At 39.5% G+C, this 23,430-nt stretch overlaps 1 protein-coding gene across 3 annotated transcripts; it reads right to left on the bottom strand.

Annotated features, from left to right (window-relative positions):
- Positions 1-756: 756 nt before the first annotated feature.
- PRPF3 (pre-mRNA processing factor 3) lies at positions 757-21,472 on the bottom strand. Of its 3 annotated transcripts, none has more exons than XM_054575279.1 (16): positions 21,348-21,472; positions 19,013-19,199; positions 18,249-18,379; positions 16,093-16,239; positions 14,470-14,553; positions 14,059-14,279; positions 13,133-13,439; positions 12,349-12,515; positions 11,335-11,414; positions 9,516-9,659; positions 8,310-8,409; positions 8,024-8,137; positions 6,912-7,030; positions 5,862-5,945; positions 4,529-4,620; positions 757-1,237 (listed from the first exon to the last, which is right to left on the bottom strand). In XM_054575279.1, exons 2-16 carry the CDS (start codon positions 19,155-19,157, stop codon positions 1,091-1,093), a joined length of 2,082 nt encoding a protein of 693 aa, XP_054431254.1. In that variant the 5' UTR covers positions 19,158-19,199; positions 21,348-21,472; the 3' UTR covers positions 757-1,090. The 3 variants fall into 3 exon arrangements, with proteins under 3 accessions (XP_054431254.1, XP_054431256.1, XP_054431260.1); XM_054575281.1 differs by having other exon boundaries at positions 4,529-4,590; XM_054575285.1 differs by lacking the exons at positions 19,013-19,199; positions 21,348-21,472 and adding an exon at positions 16,880-16,975 and having other exon boundaries at positions 18,249-18,336.
- Between the last annotated feature and the right edge of the window lie 1,958 nt (positions 21,473-23,430).

Below are 23,430 nucleotides of genomic sequence, written 5' to 3'. Positions count from 1 at the left end.
CATTTCCTCAATAGGCAACATGAAATACATAGGTATGGTAAGAATTCGACTTTAATGGATACTTACTGACTCGAATACTCCTAAACCAGAAACATTAAATATTTAAACAGAATATCTAGATTCTTGTAGGGGAGGAGGTTGGGGGAACAAAGCCTACATGATGTCTTTTAGAAAAGGATTAAAAAAAAAAAAATCATTAAAGTGAGGAAATAGGCTAAATTCCTATTCTACTTTACAAACTGACCCGTAACATCCTCCTTGGATTTTCCGTGTCCACTTCACCTACAACATTCTCATATATGCACCCATTTGAGGAACTGAGTTCTTGTTAGGAATGCTTAGCCCTGGCTGGTGTGGCTCAGTGGATTGAGTACTGGCCTGCACACCACAGGGTCACCGGTTCAATGCCCAGTCAGGCACACGCCTGGGTTGCAGGACTGCTCCCTGGTTGGGGGCGCTTGAGAGGCAAGCACATATTGATGTTCTCTCCCTCTTTCCCCTCTATAAAACCTTTAAAAACAAACAAAAAACCCACTTAGCCAGGTAAAGAGGTAATCTACCTACCTCCTGATTCTATATATTGAAAGCTGAGAGATGGACACTCGTCTGTTCCCCCCTCACCCACTTAACACCTCTTTTCTGCTTCAGTCTGCTCCAGGAAAACGGTTTCATCACTCTTGTTCCAAGATGAGGTCAGAAAATTTCCATTACACTTCAAAAATACATACCCATTCATTCTTCCATCCATTCACATATACATAAACATCAATGACTTAATTTGCTTTTTCCACAGCAATTGCTAGAAGTCTGGAGAAAAGATCACCTGAAGACCCAAAACTCCAATACCTATGAGTGTGTGAAAAATACCATACAAACTTTAAAAATAACTCTTTAATCATATGCACATAAGGGGAGTAAAGGGCAGCACCAGGCTGACAGGGGAAGGGAGCACTGTGTTCTCCCTTTGTCCCGATGTCGGCTTGGCATAGTTCTGAGATCACACACACAAGTGGGCAGGGTTGGGAAGTAGAATAGGGAGAGAACTGAAGAAACATAGGCAAGAGGGTGGAGGCAAGGGCTTGCAGTAGTCTCAGTCGGTGCACTCCAACACAGATTCACTTAGGGCAAGGTCCCAGTAGTGCTCAGCCCCGTGCTTTTTGAAATGCTCCCGAGCCATGTTTTCTGTAGGGCACTGTTTGAACTTCATATCCCCAAAGCTCCGGTCTTTGGCTGTACCCTGGGAAAGAGACAAAATATGTAGTAAAAGCACCGCAATTTCTAGTTTAAATCAGATATAGTGGTGATTTAACAGGTGTGCTGTGCCTCAAGAATTTTTAAAACATGCAATACCTGACCTGTCAGGGGCACTGACCTTTTTTCCTCAGATTGTCAAATTAAAAAAAAAATGACAATAGTCAACAACAAAACAATAGTCATCCAGAATGAATCAAAATTATATTTCTTTTTGTCAGACCAGCACAAAATATATTTTTTGGTGTGCTGCAGAGTTTCAGTAATTAGTTTATGTGACCATGAGGTGAAATAAATGGAAAATCACTGAGATACAGTTTTCTTTTATAAAACTGAATAATGCCTGTGTAGCAATGAGCTTAACTGAAAGTGATTTTATGGTGAAAGCAATTCTTTTTTTCCTTTTTAAATTTTATTTATTTTTAGAAAGAGGGGAAGGGAGGGAGAAAGAGAGGGAAAGAAACATTGATGTGAGAGAGAAATATCAATCAGTTGCTTCTCCTACGTGTCCCAACCAGGAACCGAATTTGCAATCCAGGCACGTGCCCTGACTAGAAATTGAACAGGCGACCTTTCGGCTTGCAAGCTGATTCAATTCACCGAGCCACACCATCCAGAGCTGGTAAGCGCAATTAGAATCTCCACCTCCTTGGATGTGTGAGTTTTCATGAATTTATGCATAAGGATTTTTTTCTTTTGACTGAATGGAGAATGAGGGTTCTGTGGCCTAGTGACTGGGTGGAAGAGCAAGTCAAGAAGGACTATGGAGGGTGAGATGGAATGAACTTGTCTCCCACGAGGCCCCAAGGACTAGTATTTGGGCTTTTCAAGAGAAAGGCATTAGAGAATCAGAGGTTGAAAGGACTCTTTTCACAAAACTTAGTGAGACCCTATGTACAAGGAGGCGGCTTGGGCCTAGTGATAAAGAACAATAAAGGGACAACGGGGAGGGGAAAGGAGGAGCCAGGGGGCTACCTCCAGAGAACTATAATAGAAAAAGATACAATAACTGGGTGGAAGCATATTTTCACCAAAGGCACCAACAGCAATGACAGTCATAAAATGCTACCTCAAGTCTTTCAGGGATCAGATTCCAATAAGGAGACTGAAACAGAACTCAGCTTGTTTCTGAACCTGAGGATGCAATTCTTGAGGACACTCAGAGATAAATGGAAGAGAATTTGAAAGAGATGAAGAGACTCAGATATTAAATATGCAGGTGGGAACTTCCGAGACCAATAAATAGGTATTATGGTTATTACAACTGAATATTGATGCATAAATTAGAGGAATACAGGATGAGACAGAAAGCTGCATGTAAAAGTTAGTAGCAGTTACCCATAAAGTGTGATCTTAAAGAATCAGGGAGCCCTCACGGGTGTGGCTCAGTGGACTGAGTGCTGGTCTGTGGACCAAAAGGCTGCCGGTTTGATTCCCGGTCAGGGCACATGCCTGGGTTCTGGGTCAGGTTCCAAATTAGGGGCATGCAAGAGGCAACCAATTGATATTTCTCTTGCATATTGATGTTTCTCACCCTCTCTTTCTCCTTCCCTTCCCCTCTATCCAAAAACAAATAAATAAAATCTTAAAAAAAAAAAAAAAAAAAAAAAATCAGGGAATCAAAAGAGATTTCAGTGCTTCTTTTTGTTGTTAGAATTCATTTTAATAAGCATTCACTACCTTTTTTTTTAAATATTCACTTGTTTATTGATTTTAGAGAGAGAGGAAGGGAGAAAGGCAAAGAGAAACATCAACATGAGAGAGAAACATCAATCAGCTGCCTCTTGTATAAGCCCCAACCATATGTACGAGATTGAACCTGCAGCCTAGGTATGAGCCCTGACTGGGAATCCAACCCACCTTTTGGTGCACGGGATGATGTTTCAACTGAGCTACCCAGCCAGGACAGCATTTACTACTTTTGTAATGATGTAATACTTTTATAATAAAGAACTAGTTACTAAATACTAGCACATTAAAAAAATAGAAGATACATATGAACACAAGAGAATATAAAATGAAAACAATAAACACAAAGGTAAAAAACACTTACAATGTATAAAGTATATTTTGGAGTGGAAATAAAAAGATTACTGTACTATATCAGGATAAGTTACTGAGAAAAGAAACTTTTCATGCTTCCTTGAGAAACACTTATTCACAAATTGGCCTGGATAAGCCTATTAATTCATTCATTCATTCTTCAGAACCAATGCTGGTTCACTAAGATTTCAGGGATGAAAGAACTGTATAACCACAAAAAAAGTTCCATTTGAAGAGTGATTTAATTACTTTTATTAAGTATCATTATATAATAATCTAATTAGGTTCTCAAACAAATAACCTTTGCCCTGGCCAGCATGGTTCAGTTGGTTGGAGCACTGTTCAATAAACCAAAAGGTGGTGGGTTGATTCCTGGCCAGGGCTCATGCCTAGGTTGTGGGTTCAGTCCCTGGTTGGTCCAGGTATGAGAGGCATCTGATCAATGTTTCTCTCTCACATCAATGTTTCTCTCCTTCTCTCCTGTCCCCCCCACCAAAATCAATTAGCATGATCTCCAGTGAGGGGGAAACCCCCCCCCCCAAAAACCAACTCTCTGACAACAGGGAGGTAAAGTTATAACCACATTTTATAGGCAAAAACAATAGTACTGAATTTTAAGTACCTTGTCCAGTTACGTAGCTAACTAGTGGTACTGACCAGACTCACAACTTCATATTCTTAAATTTAGTACTATACCCAAAGAAAAACCCAACAATTAATTTCCCTATTTACAAGCCTGATCTATGACTATGAAATAACTCAGCTGAGAATTTGTAACCTTGCCATTGGTTTTCCAAACTCTTCTCCAGATAGCAGATACTAACATACTTACCGAGTTAAAATATAATGACAAGAATTTGCTGCCAAACATTTAACAGTGAATTCTGGGCAAGGGTAGGGGGCCACAAATTACTTAAGAGATCAGTCATTATTTAATTTTACCATTCCATTGCTCCATTTGAATAGTCTGAACAATCAGGAATTAGCTGAAGTTTTGCTTCACAGTTTAGTAATGAATCACCGTGCTGGCCCTGGCCAGTGTGGCTCAGCTGGTTGAGCATCAACCCATGAACCAAAAAGTGTGCTGGTTTGATTCCTGGTCAGGGCACATGCCTGGGTTGTGCACTTGGTCCCCCTCGGCGCACATGTGAGAGGCACCAATCGATGTTCTTCCCCCTCTTCCTCCCTTCCCCTCTCTCTATAGGAAAAAAAAAAAAAAAAAGGAATTACCTACCTCCCAGACTAGTACACATTTGTTGGTTTTCTTCACAGCTTCCTCATCGGATTCCTCGTCATCTGGAAAAGACAATATAGCTAAATCTTGCTCTAGATTTAGAATAGAGACCAAAATTTAGGTTCTAAACAAACAGTATTCAAGTCTACCAAAATTCTTTTAAATATCGTCACTCTTTACCATGTATTGGGATCAAATGTCTTGTTACTCTTTACCCCAAATTAGACTGGAAGTTTACATAGGCAGGGAAATTAATTCAACAAACATTTATTGAACACCTAGTATGTGTCAAGAGCTGTGCTGGGTACTGGGAGTAAGTAGATAAATAAAAGACAAGCCACCAAAATAAAACTTGTCCTAAGCACTTTGGGAACAAGGCTTCAGATGCCAAACGATAAGAGTCCATTTTCAAGGATGTTTTAGTCTAATGGAGGAGGGTAGATCTACCAAATGAAAATAGGAACACTTGTGAAACAAAATACAGGCCAACTGTAAAAAACATACTACTTTGTAAGGTTATAAATACTTTAAGATAAACCAAGAAGTGTAACAGGGCAAAAGTGAGGTTAAAAAAATCTCTCCCTGGCTAGTGTAGCTCAGTGGATTTAGCGCCGGCCTGTGAACCAAAGGGTTGCCGGTTCAATTTCCAGTCCAGGGAACATGCCTGGGTAGGGGGCCGGGTTCCCAGTAGGGTAAGCATGAGGCAAATGCATATTGATGTTTCTTTCCCTCTCTTTCTCCCTCCCTTCCCCTCTCTAAAAATAAATAAATAAAATCTTTAAAGAAAAAAAGTCTCTCTGTATATGTTAAATTCTAAAAGATATTTTCATTTCAAAGAGAAGAACGAATATTGATGGAAGAATGACAGCCAAGAGGATGTCAAATATATATATTTGATAAGATAAAGTTGGGCAAAAGAATGAAAAGTACATTTTCTTGAACAAAGCAGAAAGCTTTTTTTAAAATCTCAAAACCTTCTTTTGCCTTCAACTCTTTTAAAAAATGTTTATCAAAAAGTAATGCAATGTACATGAGTGCATAGTGTGCTGAATATTCACAAACTAAATACTCTCATGTAATTAGTAGCCAGATCCAGGGTGGACAGAGAAACTTGTAGAAAACCTGAAAAAATAGGCAGAAAAATAACTAACGCTCATGCACTTGATCATATAATAAATACTGTATGAATGTCTAGCATGCTCATAATTCAAATGGGTCTTTCTAAAATTTCTGAACATTATCCAGTGTTAGCAGAATGTCAGAGGTAGGGAATAGATGAATGTACAGAATACCACCCCCAACTCCCACTCAATCCCCTCTAACCCCCATTCACCATCTCCCTTTGTGTTAGATGTCTGTTCATCCCACTTTATCCGATGCAGCATAAGACGCTTAAATTTCTTCTGGGACTTGGGGCCTGGAAACAGAAAAGGAGAATTTTGCCAGGGTTGTGGAAGATGGTGGTGTGTAGCAAGAACCTGTGAGCTCATTAATGCTCAGACATTAATATGGTAGTTGAAGCAATCCCAGGAACCATAGCTTAGGTCCTTTTACTCCAATAAACATGGAAACAGAGGCCCAGAATGTTATGAGTTCTGTCTGGACAAAGCCCAGCCATTGTTAACATGATGAGAAGGGTCTGCGCAGTAACAATGTAACTTAGCAGCCAAGGAAAGTGAACTGGAATGCACACGTGCGAACAATGACAACTTCACTGCGCTAGTCAGTGGGAGTGGCAGACGCCACTGAGTGGGCAGGTGTACTGTACGGCTGTCACATTCAAAATGACTGAGTGAGTAGAGCAACGAATCTACATCAAATTTTGCGTTAAGCTTGAACATTCCTCCATGGAAGCTAGTCAGATGATTCAGAAGGCTGCAGCTATGGGCAGCTGGTGATTGGCAACTTCATCACAATATGCCCGCTCTTGCACCACATCTTGTGCAGTTTTTTTGGTGAAGCATCAAATAACCCAGGTGACTCAGACCCCCTGCAGCTCAGACCTGGCAGGCACCCTGTGACTTTTGGCTTTTCCTAAAACTAAAACCACCTTTGAAAGGGAAGAGATTTCAGACAGACAGAGATTCAGGAAAACACTATGGGGCAGCTAATGGTGACTGGGAGAACTGTGTGAGTTCCCAATGTGCCTGCTTTAAGTGGACTGAGGCATCGCTGTCCTGTGTACAGAGCGTTTTGTATCTTGTATCTTCTTCAATAAGTGTTTCTATTTTTCATATTACATGGCTGGATACCTTTTGGACAGACCTTGTACACCCAGGTATGGTTCTAAAATACTGCCTTTTCCTCCTTTCTCCCACCATGCTAATGACTTCAAGGCCTAGAGTTGCCTGGGGACAACCTCCCTCAATTTTTTCAGACTCACCCCCTTCCACTACTACCACGTTGACATCCTTGTGCAGTACCACCACCCCTGTCAGGTACAGTTGCCCAGCATTGGCCTCAATCTTGAACTTCTTGGCTGGATTGCTCAAATTTCGAACTCTGGAGAAGGGAAAGTTTAGTTATGGCTTTCATTTAGCATCAGAAGCTGCCTGAATGGAATGACACATAAATAGATGAATCCAAAATGATTTTCTCTCTAGAAAAAAAGATCTTTGGAGTAAGCAAATGTACTGATGCTTAAAGGCAGAACTGATGAGTTCAGAAGTATTTACACTGTCTTACACCTCTTCCAAGTCTAGCACTTGGACACTTTACAACAAATAGCAGGTAATTAAAATTTACCCAAGAATGAAAGAAAGGTATTTACCATCATCCAAAAATACTTAATTGTTCTTGCCAGTATAAAAATCAACATTCTTTACCCTTATATGCTTAGAATGTAGTTACAATGCTATCCGTAAAAAATTCCTAGGATACATGAAAAACTGTTAGAAGCAATCACCCTAAAGCATCTAAAGCATCAAAAAATAAGAAGGGAGCTTCCCTTTAAGTGCCCTTTTGTATTGTCAGAATTTTTTTTATCTTAATAAGGATTCACTACTTTTATAATAAGTGTACCACTATTTATAATTAAGAACTAGTTATTAAACATGAACTTGTTTTAACATAAGAGAATGAAAACATTAAATCAACACAAAAGTAAGTGTATAAAGTGCAATTCGGAGCAGGACTAAGGATTACTGCAGTTCATCAGGAGAAATAAGGTACTTTATGCTTCAAAAAGCATAAATGATCCTTAGTTCACATCTTGGCCTGAACAAGTATACTCGATGAATCGTTTGTTCATTTGTTCATTCATTCATTCATTCATTCTTCAGAACGATTATGGGTTCACTAAGAAGACCTCAGAGACATAAGAGTCTCATCATTGTAGAAGATTCATTAATTCCTTCTTCACACTAGGGTTATTTAAAGAGATTAGGGGCTGATGATGTTAGAGGTATGCTTTTGAACCACAGTAATTCTGCCTCAAGAACTCAGAAAATGTTTTGATATTTTGAAGGGAAAAGTTGGCCTAGTTTGGACACCTACCTATATACAGATATGTGTACCCCCTGTGAAATGTCTTCTTTAAGTTTTTTAATTTTCTTGACCTTTCTCTGTTCTGCTGTAAGTTTTCGGGCAGCGTTGGCCTCTTCATGCGCTCTGTCGTGACAGGAAGGACATCCACAAGTGAGAAAGGCATTGAAGATCAGAGGCAGGGCTGAGGGAAAGAGAGAGCAACGGAGGACTCTCCCCTCCCTTCAAATATGGATCCCCCAGAAGAGTCTGGGAAAGATACTTGCCCTGGGTTTCCACCCAATCCCATGGCACTTACTTCTGCCTTTTTGCCATCTGAGCTCTGACATGGGCTTCTACCTTCGTGGGGTCTTGAACAGCTTCTGTTCCTAATACTCGCATCAAATTAGAAATTCTTACTGCAGCGGAGAGAAGGAAGAAATCAGTCTCTGAAATTGCTTCTCCAGCTGGGATAACCTATCTTCTCTTCTCTACCAATTCATATTGTTTACCTATTTCAACTCTGCTCAAAACTCACCTCTTCCAAAAGCTCCTACCTTGAAAAGCCCATAGAGTTTTAACTCAACATTAGTGGCAATTCACACAATTAATCTAAATAGTTGGTATGCATTTATTTACATTACTTGAAAATTTTATGAAAGACAAGGAACTTATATTTTTTAAGTGTTCTTGTTTTATATTAAAAAAACTGTTTTTAATCCCCACCTGAGGATATTTATTGATTTTAGAGAGAGGAAGGGGGTGGGGGAGAAAGAGAAACAGTGATTGGTTACCTCCTCTAAATGCCCTGACTGGGAATAAAACCCACAACTTTTTGGTGTACAGGAGGATGCTCCAACTGAATGAGTCACCCAGCGAGGGCTATTTTCCTTTTTATTTTCAAAATTTTAAATTGAAATTATTGGGGTTACATAGCTCAATAAAATTATATAGGTTTCAAGTGTACAATTCTACATCATCTGCACACTGTCCTGTGTGCTCACCATCGGAAGTCTAGTCTCCTGTCACCATTTGTCCCCCATTGACCCTCTTCCACTCAGGGAACTTAATTTCTTTGGTATTTTTATTCTGATGAAAGCATTTAGTTGAAAGATCCTATACATAACAGGGCTAACTCAAAATATTACTGAATGACAATGGAAACTATAAGTGAGGTTTCTTTTTAACTGTATTTTCATTCTTCAAATATTAAGAATTACGCATAAGCCACTCTCTGCGAATAATGCTACTGTCTTCATAAACTTCAAGACTATTATTCTTCCAGGAAGATCAGTGTGTTATGTGATCAATAATGCTTAAAATAAACCTTAATTACCTCCACAATGAATACATTGATCTTTTTTAATAAGGAGAGTAAAAAATTTAGGAAAGGAAAAAAAAACCAACAACCCCCCAATATACAATTCTTAGAAACAGAAAGCACCCAAGTACAGACAGATGCTGAAGTTCCTCTAGAATTACAAAGATCAACAGGCCACTCTTTCATCCCTCTTAAAACATGTACCTTTGGGTTCCGGAGGAGGCATTAGGCCCAGCCTGACTTTCTCTTGTAGCTCCTTCTGTGCTTCCCTCCTTGTTTGCCTTCGAAGTTTCTTCTGTTCCTTCTTGGTAAGATACACCCCCAGAGTAACTGGTGTGTCATTGTCGACTGTTAATCACAGAAATGAGCAATAAGCATATTAGAGGAATGCAGATGTTGTATCAATCACATTGAAAGAATCTTTAATTGTTTTGGTTATTTTTAGGTTGTGATAGTGGTAGTAATGTTTATTTTTGAAAAGCAGTCTATCTTTCATGAGTAGTGTTCTAACTTGATTTTCTTTAAACAACTGAACCCTTTATCAACTGAAATGTGGCAAATCCAGAAAACAAAATTAGAGCTCCTCTGGTCTTTCTGCTTGTGGATTTTCGGGGGGGGGGGGGTTCGGTATCTAGAATCCTATTTGGATCTTACCTCCTGACCCATAATGTTTCTATGTAATACAATTTGAAAACCACTGGCTAAGATGATAAAATTTATAATTTCAGAGCTACAGGAAATGAAAAAGATCACCTGGACCCCCAAAGCAGGTTTACATAACTTTTTAAAACAAACACTCCCCTCTGCCCAAACATTCTTCTAATGATTCACAATGACGACAGCTAAGTAGATTCTGGTTAAGTAAAATTCAATGATTATTATACCTTGTACTAGCTCAAGATCTCAACCTATTTTTCTGAAGTTACTAGAGATACTAGCAAGCAAATTTACTAACTGAGGTATTATCTCCTCTGTTCATCCCAAACCTGATGAAAACACTGAAGTCTTTTATGATGCACATAACTCTTAAAGAAGGCTTTTCAGTTAATATTATCTGTACATGAGAAAATTCTGTGTCCTAAGTGATTTACCCAAGGGATTCACCTAGTTAAAAACACAGCCTATCTCTTTTGGCTGTGCTAATAGACTGTTTTTTATTAAGATGGGGGGAAAGTATTTTTTATATGTATATTTAAAGATTTTATTTATTATTTTTAGAGAGAGCAGAAGGGAGGTAGAAAGAAAGGGAGAGAAACATCGATGTGAGAGAGAAACATTGATCAGCTGACTCTCATATGTGCCCCAATTGGGGACCCAGCTGGTGACTTTTCATTTTGTGGAATGACACCCAATCTATTGAGCCACGTGGGTCAGGGCTGAGCAAACAGACTTTTGCTTCAAAAACAATAGGGAAAGAGAAGACTATAGACAAAGAAGACATAAGGGCAGGAATTTAGAGGTGATATACAAGACTGGAATTGGGAATCAACACTATGGCAAAAGCCCAACTTGGACCAGACATCAATGAGGTCTACTTTAGATTAGGCCTCAATGCTCTACAGCTGCACTGTCCAATACTGTGGTCACTAGTCACACATACTATTTAAATGTAAATTAATTAAAATTAACTAAAATTAGTCCTACTGGTCTAACTCAATGGGCTAGGCGTTGTCTTGCAAACTCAAAGGTCTTGTATTCCTAGTCAGGGCACATGCCTGGGTTGCGGGCCAGGTCCCTGGTTAAAGGTGTGCGAGAGGCAACCAATCGATGTTTCTCTCCCTCTCCTTCTCTCTCCCTTCCCCTCTTTCTAAAACTAAATAAACAGAAACTTTTGTTTTTAAAAAACTGAATAAAATTAAAAATTCAGTCCCTTAGTTGTATTAGTGCAAGTCAGTTTTCAAGTGCTCAAGAGTCCCAAGTGGACAGTGGCTACTCTATAGACAGTGCAGACAAAGGACAGGTCCATTATCACATTATCTACTGGATAATGTTTCTGTGGAGCCCTGACTAATCGATATATTACCTGGAGGGTTGAGCTGGGCTGGATGTTCAACAAGATTTGTGATTCCAAAATAATCCTCTCTCTTGGGATTTTGCTCTGTACTAAAATTGGAGGAAGAAGAGAAAACAGAGTATGTGGGTAGAGATGATTCCAAGAGAGGTGTCAGAAACACAGTGAAAAAATCCATTCTTTTTAATGCACTCAAGCACTTTTTAGTATCTGCATATCTATAATATGTAATTATATTACACAGGATTTTCAAGATAAGAAAACTCAGTCCCACTAAGGTTAGATAACTCTCCGCACCAGATATTTGCAATCTTTTTTCTGCTCTGACACCATTGATGGATATATCACATTCTCTCATTAGTAACAATAATTTCCTAGGAGAATGGGTAACAAAGGAAGGGTAAGAAAGGCTGAGACACACTCTCCTAAAAGCCATGTATCAGAATGATAGAGCAGATATAATTAATCCTCTTCTAATGTTTCCCTTTTATTTTTAAATTAAATTCATTGGGGTGACATTAGTTAGTAAGATTATATAGGTTTCAAGTGTACATCTCCATGATACATGATCTGCATACTGCACTGTCTGTCCACCACCCAAAGTCAAATCCTGTTACCATATATTTGGCCCCCTTTATCCTTTTCCAAGCATTTCTTATATGTTTTACCATTCTTTCTCCCATTGACTAAGGATCTTGTTCTATTCTAGAACTAGATCTTTAAGAAACATAAATACCTATTTTAAGTAACAAAAGAATGTAAAAAGACAACTATGGTAAAAACAAATAATGTAAAACAAAAGCAAATAATTTATAGATCTGCTTTTAAATTATTTGTGTCTATTCCTCCCATATTAACCCCAAAACACTAAAAATAACCCATACAACATATTCTTTACAAATATATGAGCTTGTATACAGTTACCTATTTCTCTTGGATTTTAAGAGTTAACTTAATGCTTCAATATCATTCATCTCTCCCATTAAAACTCTGGTCTTATTAAAAGAAATTAACTAACAAACTCACAGGTCAAAGCCATTGGGGATGATATAAGAATCCCACCACTCAATTTCAGGAATATCCCCTTCTTTTAACTCCTTCTTAGGAGCAATGAGGGCCAGCCTAGTTGATGCGTGGATGCCTGTTTTTCGAGCTGCCTGTGAGATTTCTGCCTGCAGCTTCTCCAGTTGAGCCTAAAGACAAGATAAACGAAGATCAGAAGGTAACTTGGAGTCACACAAAGCATGTAAGTAGTAGAATCCCAAATTTTAAAATATTCCCTTGTTGAACTCTTTACCTCTAATGAACTAGTTCATAATGGCTGAATGCTTAGGAAAAAAGCCATTCATTTTTTATCCTTTACTTAGTTGATTTATGCACATCTCACCGTCATCTCTCTCTCTTCACCCTACAGTGCCTGCCTGCAGCAAATATGCACAAATGAAATTTTATGAAAACCTCATTCTGAGAGGATGAAAACGAGAAGGCAAAAGTCCCTGAATATAGTCAATCTAACTTTCATGGTCAGAGGATTGTCTGCAGTAAATTTTCACATCAGGATAGCTTTCATCAATCATCCAAAGGGTTCTTAATTGTCTCCTCCCACTGCTATTTGGATGTGGAGAATTTTCAAACTCAATTTTATTTCTACCTAAGTAGAATGTAATTAAAGAAACAAATGAGCTAAAATTCAAGTCTAATTGCCTAAAACACAGAGAACTGAGTTGACAGTATTTTAGGACTGTATTCAATTTCCTCTGTCACCTTCCTAACATCTTTGAAGTTCTAGGTTATATTCTAGGCCAGATACCTTTGTCCGTAATCGTTGGGCAATCTTCTCAAATTTGCCCTTGTCATGGAATTTAAAAGTGCGTCTCTGTCGCTGGGAGGGGGCAATTGAGACTCGGGGATCAAAATAGGTATTGGACTCCATGTCTTCTGATGGCTTTTCTTTAAGCTGTTGCTTGAATTGTTCCCTCTTTACAGCACGAATATTGGCCTTCAGAGTAGGCATGCGGTGTGTCAGCTCAATCTCCTTGCCTGTTGCATCTACAGTGCGACCCTGCTCGTCGAGAATCAGTGGTGTAGGTTTAGTTTGATCTTTTAACTCCACCTTCCTGAAAAATAGTCCACAAAGAAATAAATTGCATATGGAACAATAAGACAAACAAAAAACAAGCAGAAAATAAAACAAATCAAAATCCATCTATGTTAGGATGATGCTCAACCAAGCGAGCCACATTGGTCAGGGCCTTACCTAATGGGGTTTAATGGATAGAGCTGAGTTAAAAACCAGGACACCTGATCCTATTCCTAGCTTCAGGATTAGATGAATAATCTTAACCTCAGTCCTACCAATATAAAAAGAATATAAACTCTGCAATAAGGAAGCCAAGGGAATACATTAAATTGATATTTATTCAGCATATGTAAGAAATAAGTAACTGTAAGAAATGATTTAGGTTCCTTGGACAAAAAGGATCAATAACATTCAAAGAAGCCCTGGCTGGGTAGCTCAGTTTGTTAGAGCGTCATCCTGATACACCAAGGTGGCGGGTTTGATTCCCAGTCAGGGCACACGAATGAATACATAAGTGTAACAACAAACTGATGTTTCTCTCCCTCTCCCCACTACCTTCCTCTCTCTTTAAAACCAATTTTTAAAAAATTGTGCTCACTTAGAAAAAAAAAAGCCTTCAAAGGTATTTATTGCTTCTCAAGCTTCAAGATACTCACGGGGGAGCAATGCCCATGGCATGAAGATTGGCCAGCCCCACCATGTTGGCATTGCCAATGAGCCCTGGCTTTAGTGCCAGCTGGGCTTGGATGCGGGCTTGCAGTTCAGCTGCTTTCCTTGCCTTCTCAATGGCATCATTCATGAAAGTGGCGGCCTGGGAAGGCTGAATAGTGTTGCCAATTGGAAGTCGCTCTGGTTGAGAGGAAGAAGGAGTCTTTGGCTGTGACACAGAGAAAAAGAAATCAAAATTAGATGGATTAGGCAGACGGACAGGCACACACACTCACACAGAATAGTAGACTGTGGAATGGAGCATGCAGTCACTTTTGGACTCTCATTTGAAAGTATGGCAAGAAATTCTGTGCTAAAGATTGTTTTTTTTTTTTTTCAGAGTAATTTGGGTACAATACCTGAGGTGTGGGGGGACTGATGAAGCTCAGTTGTTTTTTCCTCTCCTCAATTTGTCGTGTTGCTGCCTCCATCATCTGTTTGATCTGTTCTCAGGGGTGGGGGAGAGTTGAAAAATTATTAATGTCTTTTTTATTTCTCCCAAACAGGTTCCTAAATCCTAAAGGCTTTCAGGACTAGAGAGCGAAATTTTTTTGAATGACTACATCATATTATACCTGTATCATCAGTTAGGAAATTTAGTAAAGATAAAGCTACACACCTGAGCACCGAAATTTTTCAACCCATCTTCCCAAAGCAGGACTGGCATGTTAGGTAGTAACACAGCTTGATGACTAAGACTCTGGAGTCAGAGAGACTTGAGTTTGAATTTTAACTCTGACACTTAATGCCTGTGTGACCTTGGACATATTTAATCCTTAAACTTCCAAGAGTCTAAAAGGGGTAAAAATAGTAGTATCTACCTAGCAAAGGTTATTGTGGGCATTTAAATAATACATGCAACATTCCTAACAGAACCCACACAAATCACTATGTCTTAAAAAAAAAAAAATTATGTTATCGATCTCTGAATTCCTAGTTTGGATAACCAGAGACAATACAAAGACCTGCTTCACAGTTTCTGTAAACCCCTTCTATCTACAGAAGTTCAGGGTGATAAGCTTTGAGGATATGATCACATAACTCTTCTCAAATTTTCCAAGAGAACTGGTGTCAAGGGGCTCCAAGATATTTTTTAAAGTTTATTTTTAACCTTTTCTGAGTAGGTGATAGATTTATATAGTTCAATATGTTAAAAGTTCAAAAGTGTATATATAGTGAATTCTTCCACCTCCTTCTCTATTAAAAAAATAATGATCAATTTCTTTCCTTTCAGAAATATAAGCAAACCCATCCACCCAAACACACATACACACACATACACTCACACACTCTGAAAGAGAGAGAGAGAGAGAGAGAGACACACACACAGAGAGACACCTCTTCCCCCCAAGAACAGATACTGCTTATGTGGAAGCAAAATTGTTTAACAGTGCCCATTTTTTTAAAAACCAGATAATTCCTATTAAAAAAAATACAAAGTCAACTTGAGGTTAAGTGGATGAAACCTTCTCTGAATTTTGTGGAAATTCCTCTACCATCAAGCTGAGCTCTGATTATTTCAATAATTTTCTCAATGACCCTACGAGGTATATAACTGGGCAAATGAAGTATGTAACACACCTTGCTTGCCACGTAATAGGTATTCAGTAAATGCCATTTCATTAACCTTCAACTCGAATACTCCTGGTTAACCCAAGGAATGATGAAACATAAAACAGGAAATAAAAGTTCCCCAGTACTGCCCTGGCTGGTGTGGCTCAGTGGACTGAGTGGCTGGCCTGCGAAACAAAGGGTAGCTGGTTTGATTCCCAGTCAGAGCACATGGCTAGGTTGCAGGCCAGGTCCCCAGCAGGGGGCGTGAGAAAAGCAACCACACACTGATGTTTCTCTCCCTCTCTTCCCCTCTCTAAAAATAAATAAATAAAATCAAAAAAAAAAAAAAAAGGTTCCCCAGTATTACAGCAAGCATCTCTTGCTTCTTCAACCCACAAAATCACTATTTCCAGTTTTTGATTACTAACCTGGAGTTTAGTCAGCATGCCAGGGCTCTCTGAAGGAGGCCCAGGGATCACTTCTGGCTCCTCTTCCACCTCCTCAAAACGTGGTATCCGTCGCTTCTTTACTCCTGATGATTCCTTGGAGATCTCAGAGTCATCACCAAAAACTTCCTAAGGGAACCCAAGATGAAAGAAGAGTTGTATCCCTGCCCATGGGAGAAGAGAAGAATCATCCTAGTTCCTATCAGCATGTTGTGGCATTTCCCAGAGTCTTCTAGACCCTCCACCAAATGGACCATCTCACCCAACTTCATCATTCTCCCACTCCAGTCAAGCAAATTTCATCCCCATAGCCTTATAAATGTGCCCATTTCACAGTCTTTGCAAATGCTACTGCCCGCATGTGTAATGATCTCCCTCAGCTTTTCCACAACCCCTATTCTAAATCCTGCCTAAAACTCACCTCCTCCAGGAAGTTTTCCTCATTAATAATCTCATCCCACTTTGATCAAACTGTTGTTTTGCCTCCACTTTAGCACTTAATAGTTTGGTTCATACTATTATGAATATATATGTAAAATACATTCTATTTGCCAGGTGTTAAGTCTTTCATTGTTAGTACTGTCTCCCAACTACAGTCTAAGCTCTTCCAGGACAGGGGCTTTCTCTTTCTTCTTCTGTATTCCCCAATAATACTTCCTTCTTATCAAACAATGGGAACTCAAATATGTTGACTAATTTGCAAGGTGAATTTAACAGGACCAAGAATGGCCAACTGGAAGGGACAATGGGAAAAAGCAAATGTACACACCGGTGGTAGGCTTTGGGTGACATCCCCTCTTCACTAGGAGGGCTCGTGTTTTGCAAGGACATATCCTCGGCCAGGGGCGAGCGCTTCCTGGAACTCCTACAGTTCAAGAAAAAGGACTCTCCCATAATATATTGTGTGGGGTGGGGACTTGAATGGACCAAAATGGGACCCATATCCCAAGGCTATCTAGATACCTCCTTCAAGAAACCATTTTTTATTTATCCCACCCCATCTAGTCACTTCATTCACAGCATGCCCTCAGCACTTATACAGCACCATGCCCTGTCAAAACTGATCTTCTTTCTACAGACTGGTGTATATTGTGGATCAAGTATTCCCCTTTAAACATAATAAAATTCAACAAAAGTTTACACTCAACCCTAAAATTTACATGAAATTACTATTCAGATTTTATAATTTGTGACTATATTCTGTTGTGTTCCCCCACCCCCAATCCTTAAATTGCAAAATATTTTAAGGCAAGGACTATCTCTCATTCCTCTGATCACCTTCCAATGCCCTAAACACAAAGAACACATGAATATTTATTTCTCTTGGTTCCATAGCCTGGTCAGATAACAAGACATTGCTTATTCACCCTTTGTGCCTCAGGAAAAGCAATGGGATAGCCAAGGTATCAAAAGCACTTTGGAAGGTTTGATGGCAGTCACAGAAAAGGTATTTTTAAGAGAGAGAGAGAGAGAGACAGAGAGACAGAGAGAAAAAAGGTTGACAGATCAGCTATGATATTGCAAATACTCCCAGGCCATGACCAATCAGCAATCGCAGAATAAAAAGTAAAGTAGGTAAGGGAGTAATAACGGTCCACTTAAGTACTCTACTTATAGGGCCAGATGACCAGCAATATGCTATATAGAAAAATGGCAGCTCTCCAGGCATATGCTAGATAGTAACTGTTGTTAGGTATCGCTCTGCAAGGCCACTGCAGAGAAACCTCTATAAAAGAGCAACAATGAGGTCTACAGCTCAGGTAGCAGTGCAGTCACATTCTGAAGCAATCTATTAGGTGTCAAGTAAATCAAAACACAACATCTTAGATCAATCAGTTTGTAGGTAGTAGTAAAGGGGACGAAAAAAGAGACACGAGGAACAAGAGAACCCAAAGTCCTAACTGTATATGAAAAAACCCCCAAAACTATCAGTTATTTCCTTGGACTGTTTCTACACATGAACTTAGGTAGTTCATTACCATAAACTGGTGATAATACAAGTACATTTCATCCCCTCTGCTTTAAGGTCTAAGTACCTCTCTTGATAGTGGATATCAAAGTGTGAGCCAGGTAAGCTCAGCAACTTTGTTACCATTCGAAACACTCCCAAGTTCATCAGATAGTTAACGGTAACCTACCTTTAGCTCTCGTTTTCTGCTCCTGTCACTGCTAGACTTGGAATGTCTAGAACTTCGCCCTTCCTCCACAGCCTCAAAAAGTTTGTCCACAAATCGGAGAGTAGAATCATCAAGAAAAGGTTTCAGATGGTCTGACAGGAAAATAAGAGGAGGCAGGGTTGAAAAGGTAAGAGTACTTCAGTCCACTACCAAGCATATAACAAACACCAACACTGGAAATTTATCCCTGGGGGAAGGGAAATGTTTTCTTAAGGTTGTTTTTTTGTTTTTTGTTTTAATAGGATTCCCATAAATTCTCTTACACTGAATGATTTTACCCTGTGAGGTAAAAATACAGTTATAATTTTTTTTAGAGAAGTAGCAGCATAGCCAGAGCAAACTTTGAGATTAAAAATCTCCCTAACTCTTCCCAACTAACGCATTGTAGGAGATGACTATTAGTAAAATCTGTCTCCCTCAACTTTTTCATGTATTTTATAACAACTTCTATATGTTCAGATGTCAACTTGAATCTGAATGTACTCATCTTACTCTAACATATTTCCTAAGTAAATATAACTTAGGTAACAGTATGGTGATCAACAGCAGTCAGTCTGAAATTCGAACTGTCAAATTAAAAAATTAAAGAGCAAAATTACTTATTCGGGGTATTTTCAGTATAATGCAAGAAAAACTAAAATGTAGCTTGACCCTTTTGGGAAAATTCAAAGCAATGTTTGGGGTCATCCTACGAGGTAAGTCAAAAGATTCAGAAAGGTACATACCAGCTGCTTTCTTCTTGTCCATGCCCTTCCCCACACAGTTCAGTGCTGCTGTGACCACTGTTGGCTCTGAGAAGCCCAGTACCCTCTTCACTGTCTTTTCTACCCATGGTTTCAGCTCATCCAGCTCCCTCTTGGACAGTGCCATTCTTCAGGAAAAGGACAGATCAAATGGGATTCAATACTGCACCTAAAAAGGAATCAGGAAAGACTTAAGTTAGAGGACAGAAAGAGACCAAAGTGGTTAGTACATCAGGAATGTCTTCCCCACCCCTATTCTCAATCCTTAGCCAAGTTCCTCCACTTCATTTCAAGCCCAATCCTTTCCTAAAACCCATACTTCACAGCAGAAAGAACTACATTACACTTGATTTTTAACCCTAACTCAGAATAGGTCAATGAAATCTGTGGAATAAACAAACCTTGAAAATAATCTAGTCTGAGAAAGAGTTCTATTTTTTTTTTTGATCTTGTCATATCAACAAGGACTGGCAAACTTATAACCTGAAAACAAAACTTAAAAAAGTTCACCTAGAGGCCATCTTTTCTATTCCTCCTACTTCCCAGCAGGCATTCCTTAACTCAGTCTTGACCTACAGGTTTCCTTTCTTTTAAGGGATGCAAATAAGAGAGATCAGTTATTCTATATTAAAGCTCATAATCCTTAAGACTATTCTGTCACATTTCTCTGAAGTCATATTCATCCCAGTGAGAATTCTGTACCCAGATAATTCTTTCTCCCTCAGGGTCTAGGTTAATTGACCTGATACAAGTAATCCCTCAGCTCAGAAAAGAATACTCTCATTTTGGATGGTCTCTCTCTTTGCCTTTCACCTTTATTTTCCTACTTTTTAGCTTAGCAGAGAAAACACTTCCATAAAGAACTCTCTATAGCTCCTTAATTTGTTATTTAATGCAAGTTATTATAATTCTTAAACATTATTCAAATTTACATTTTGATCTCCTACCCGTATCTCCAAACTCCTCATGAGCATAGAGAAAATTTATTTCCCCGATTTTCTCCACAATACCTACAAGTCAATAAACTGCATTGACCTCAATTTCCAAGCTAACCTCCTCCCAGCAGTGCCACATATCAGGGTTTGATCTGCGAGTCAAGCCTTCAAGATGTTTTAAGGCATCTTTTCTCCCAAAAGATTCAGTATGATTAACTTCTACATTCTTGGCAGGTTTATCCTTGTTAGGACCTGCTGCTAAACAATGTATTTAATTTTAGTATAACCGCATGAAGCTAGTAAGGTAATGAAACAAGGAAAGACTTTATGCCTCAGTGACACAGTATATGAACAGTTCTATGGTGACTCTATTCATCCATCAGGAGATAGCAGTATAATCTATCAATCTTTACATATTTAATGTGCACCGCTCAAAAGAAACATATTCAGGTACCACCGAGAGTGAAGAAAGAGCTCACACTGAACAGTTACAACACTGAGCTCTACTATTTAGCAGCCTTTGGGCAAGTGATTACTCTGCAACTCAGTTTACTCATCTTACAAAATGAGGGCAACTGCCATACCTACATTGTACTCAATTCATTCAATAAATATTTATTGTGTAATTACTAAGTGTCAAGCAGCATGCTGGGCGCTGAGCATACATACAGCAGCGAACCAAACAGACAAGAATCCTCATTTGAACAGGGCTTATATTCCCGTAGAATTAAATCACAGGCAAGTAAGTGTAAGCAATTTGAAAAGTTCAAAGCAATTAAGTTAGGTGCTGCTCTATTAGATGAAATGTGTGTTCAAGCACTATACGAACAGATGTATTCGAGTTCAACCCAATACTCCAAAAAGTAATGTGCAAATTAAACAGGCAGTGGGCAAAAATCAAAGTTTCAAACACTGACCAGCTTTGTCACTAACCAAATGCTGAACAATAACTGCGTGGGGCGGGTGTGTGTGTGTGCTATGGTGTGGAAAGGAAGGCAGTATGATCTCTGAATGAGCTAGTAGCAGAATCCAATCTTCTGAATTTCCTTATTCCCTGTGCTCCTTCACTACAACCTGAGTTACCTCCCTGAAGCCCCCATTCTTCTCTTTTTGCTCTTTCCGTATCTCCGACCGGCCCCTACCCCACCATGTTCTACCCAAACTCCTCATCTCTGCGCCGGTCTCCCCACCCCGTCCCCTTCCCGCCCCCGCCCTTTTCCTCTCAATAATCTCATTTCAACCCGTTCTCCCGCGGAACCTTATTCTTCTCTCAGCTGCCTTCCCACTGAACCTTCCTGCTTCGGTCCTCCTCTTGGACTGAGCCCTAGCCCCAGGCGCCCGAACCCGAGGATACCCTCTCTGGGCCCGGGGCCACTACTCACCTCACAAACTTCAGCCCCTGAGACGGAGCCCGAACGTTACACCGGAACCGGAAACCTTCCGACCGCCCTACGGCCTGCCGTCGCTACCGCCACCACCATCGCCGCTTCCACGCAGCGGTCCTCCGACACGTGACGGGGAAGGCCGGCCCGCCGACTCGCGCAGCCGCAGTAGCCACTTTCCTGGAGGCGCAGCGCATGCGTAGTGGAGTCATGAAGTTGCACGATACAAGTTCCCGCCAGCTTCGTTTTCCCCAGCTGAATCCATTAAATAGATTATTGCAAAGTAATTGTGGACTGAAGCAGAAATTGGGCTGCTTGCAGTGTGTAGAATAAGTGCGCAAAAGTTACGCTAGAAACTTTAAAGTCGAAGGTGAACGGCGCCTTTCTGGTAGAAACTCAACCCTCCGAAAGAGTCGACAGCATCAGCATTAGCCACGTCTCCTTAACTTTTCTCCCCTAGTTAACAGTGCCAGAGACCAACCACCCGAAAAAGAACCCCAACAAACCCAATATGGGACTTTGAAGATAGCAGCTCCCCCTGCCGCGCCTTTTATTATTTCATTCATTAACTGACGGAGCAAATAAATATTTATTGACTGCCTACTAGCATGTGCCAGGAACCCTCCGAGAGTCGATGATTTTTAATGATTAAGTGAGAGCATTGGCTTTAAAGCCCGACTGCTTCGATTCGTATCCCGGTTCTCCCACTCATTAGGCAAATTACTTTAGCCCTCTGTTTCATCACCTGTAAAAAAAAAAATCCATCTCATGAGCCTGCTGTGAGGACAAAGTGACTGAGAGTAATGCACTTAAAATAATGCTGCTCAGGGTTCAATAAAACTACATGATATATAAGATGTCCAATTGCCTACATAAATGTATGGTAGACATCTCTATTATAGGTATGTTATATATTACTTATATATGCTATATAGACATGACCATTTACACAATGAAAATTAAACTCAATTCTATACCCTCTCCCCTTAAAAAAAAAAAAAAAAAAGACACCCCCGCTCCCAATACAATCTTGCTCATTCTAAGTTAATGGCAAATCTATTCTTACAGTTATGCAGGCCAATAATCTTGGAGTCATCCTGGATTCCTCTGTACCATTGGCCCTTCTTTCAAAATGTATACAGAAACTCTTCTGTTTCTCACCACCTCCATTTAAATCACTTTCATGCTTGGATTATTTTAGTAGTCTCCTAACTGCTTTCTCTTGCTTCCACTTTGTCCCGCTTTAGTCTCATTACATGAACATAATTTCCTAGTACTAGTAGACAGGTACTGCTATAGTGATCATGTTAACACATCAGAAAAGCCATATTACTTCCGTGCTCAAAACCATCCTCTCTGGCTTTATATTATCACCAAGTAAAATGATCTCCAAGATGTGCCCTCCTCCATTACCTCTGTAGTCTCATTTACTGCTACTCTTTTCTTCACTCATTCGGCTCCAGAATCATGACCCCTTATTGTTCCTTGGACATGCAAATAATGCCAAGCTCAAGGCCTTTCCACTTGTTGCTTTCTGCCTAGATTGCTTTTCACCTGGATATCTATATGATTTGGTCCCTCATCTCCTTCAGACTTTTATTCAAATGTAACTGCAGTGATACCTTTCCTATTTAATTCTGAAGCCTGTTTGGCACTCTTGAGTCCCCCAATATTTTTTTTTCCTTTTTCCATAGTCCTTATTACCACCTATTGTACTAAGTAATTTATTCCATTTACTGCAAATCATCTGACTCCCTCTGTTATAACATTGCCATTAATATATCTTAAGTGTTTACAATAGCATTTGGCACAATTAAATAAACATTTGTTGAATTAAAGACTGAATCTTTTCTTGCAGTGGATCTTAGAGGCCTCACAGCCTGTTGAAGTCTGGTTTTTAACTAAAGTATGGAAATTCTTTAAGGGCAGGAATTATATCATGTTGTCTGTGTACCTCCAGGACTTAGGATAGTGTCAGATATAATAAAGGCTCAATAAATGATAAATGAGTAAGACTTTTGAGACTCTTCCTCATTCTATCAGTAAGTCTGTATTTTTCTCTTTCTTCGTAGTAAGGCTCTAA

This window comes from Pteronotus mesoamericanus, unplaced genomic scaffold (assembly GCF_021234165.1).
Source record: "Pteronotus mesoamericanus isolate MK-2021 breed Mesoamerican mustached bat unplaced genomic scaffold, CSHL_Meso_final contig_1108, whole genome shotgun sequence".
Lineage (NCBI taxonomy): Eukaryota > Metazoa > Chordata > Mammalia > Chiroptera > Mormoopidae > Pteronotus > Pteronotus mesoamericanus.
This window is presented reverse-complemented; position numbering and strand designations above follow the sequence as displayed.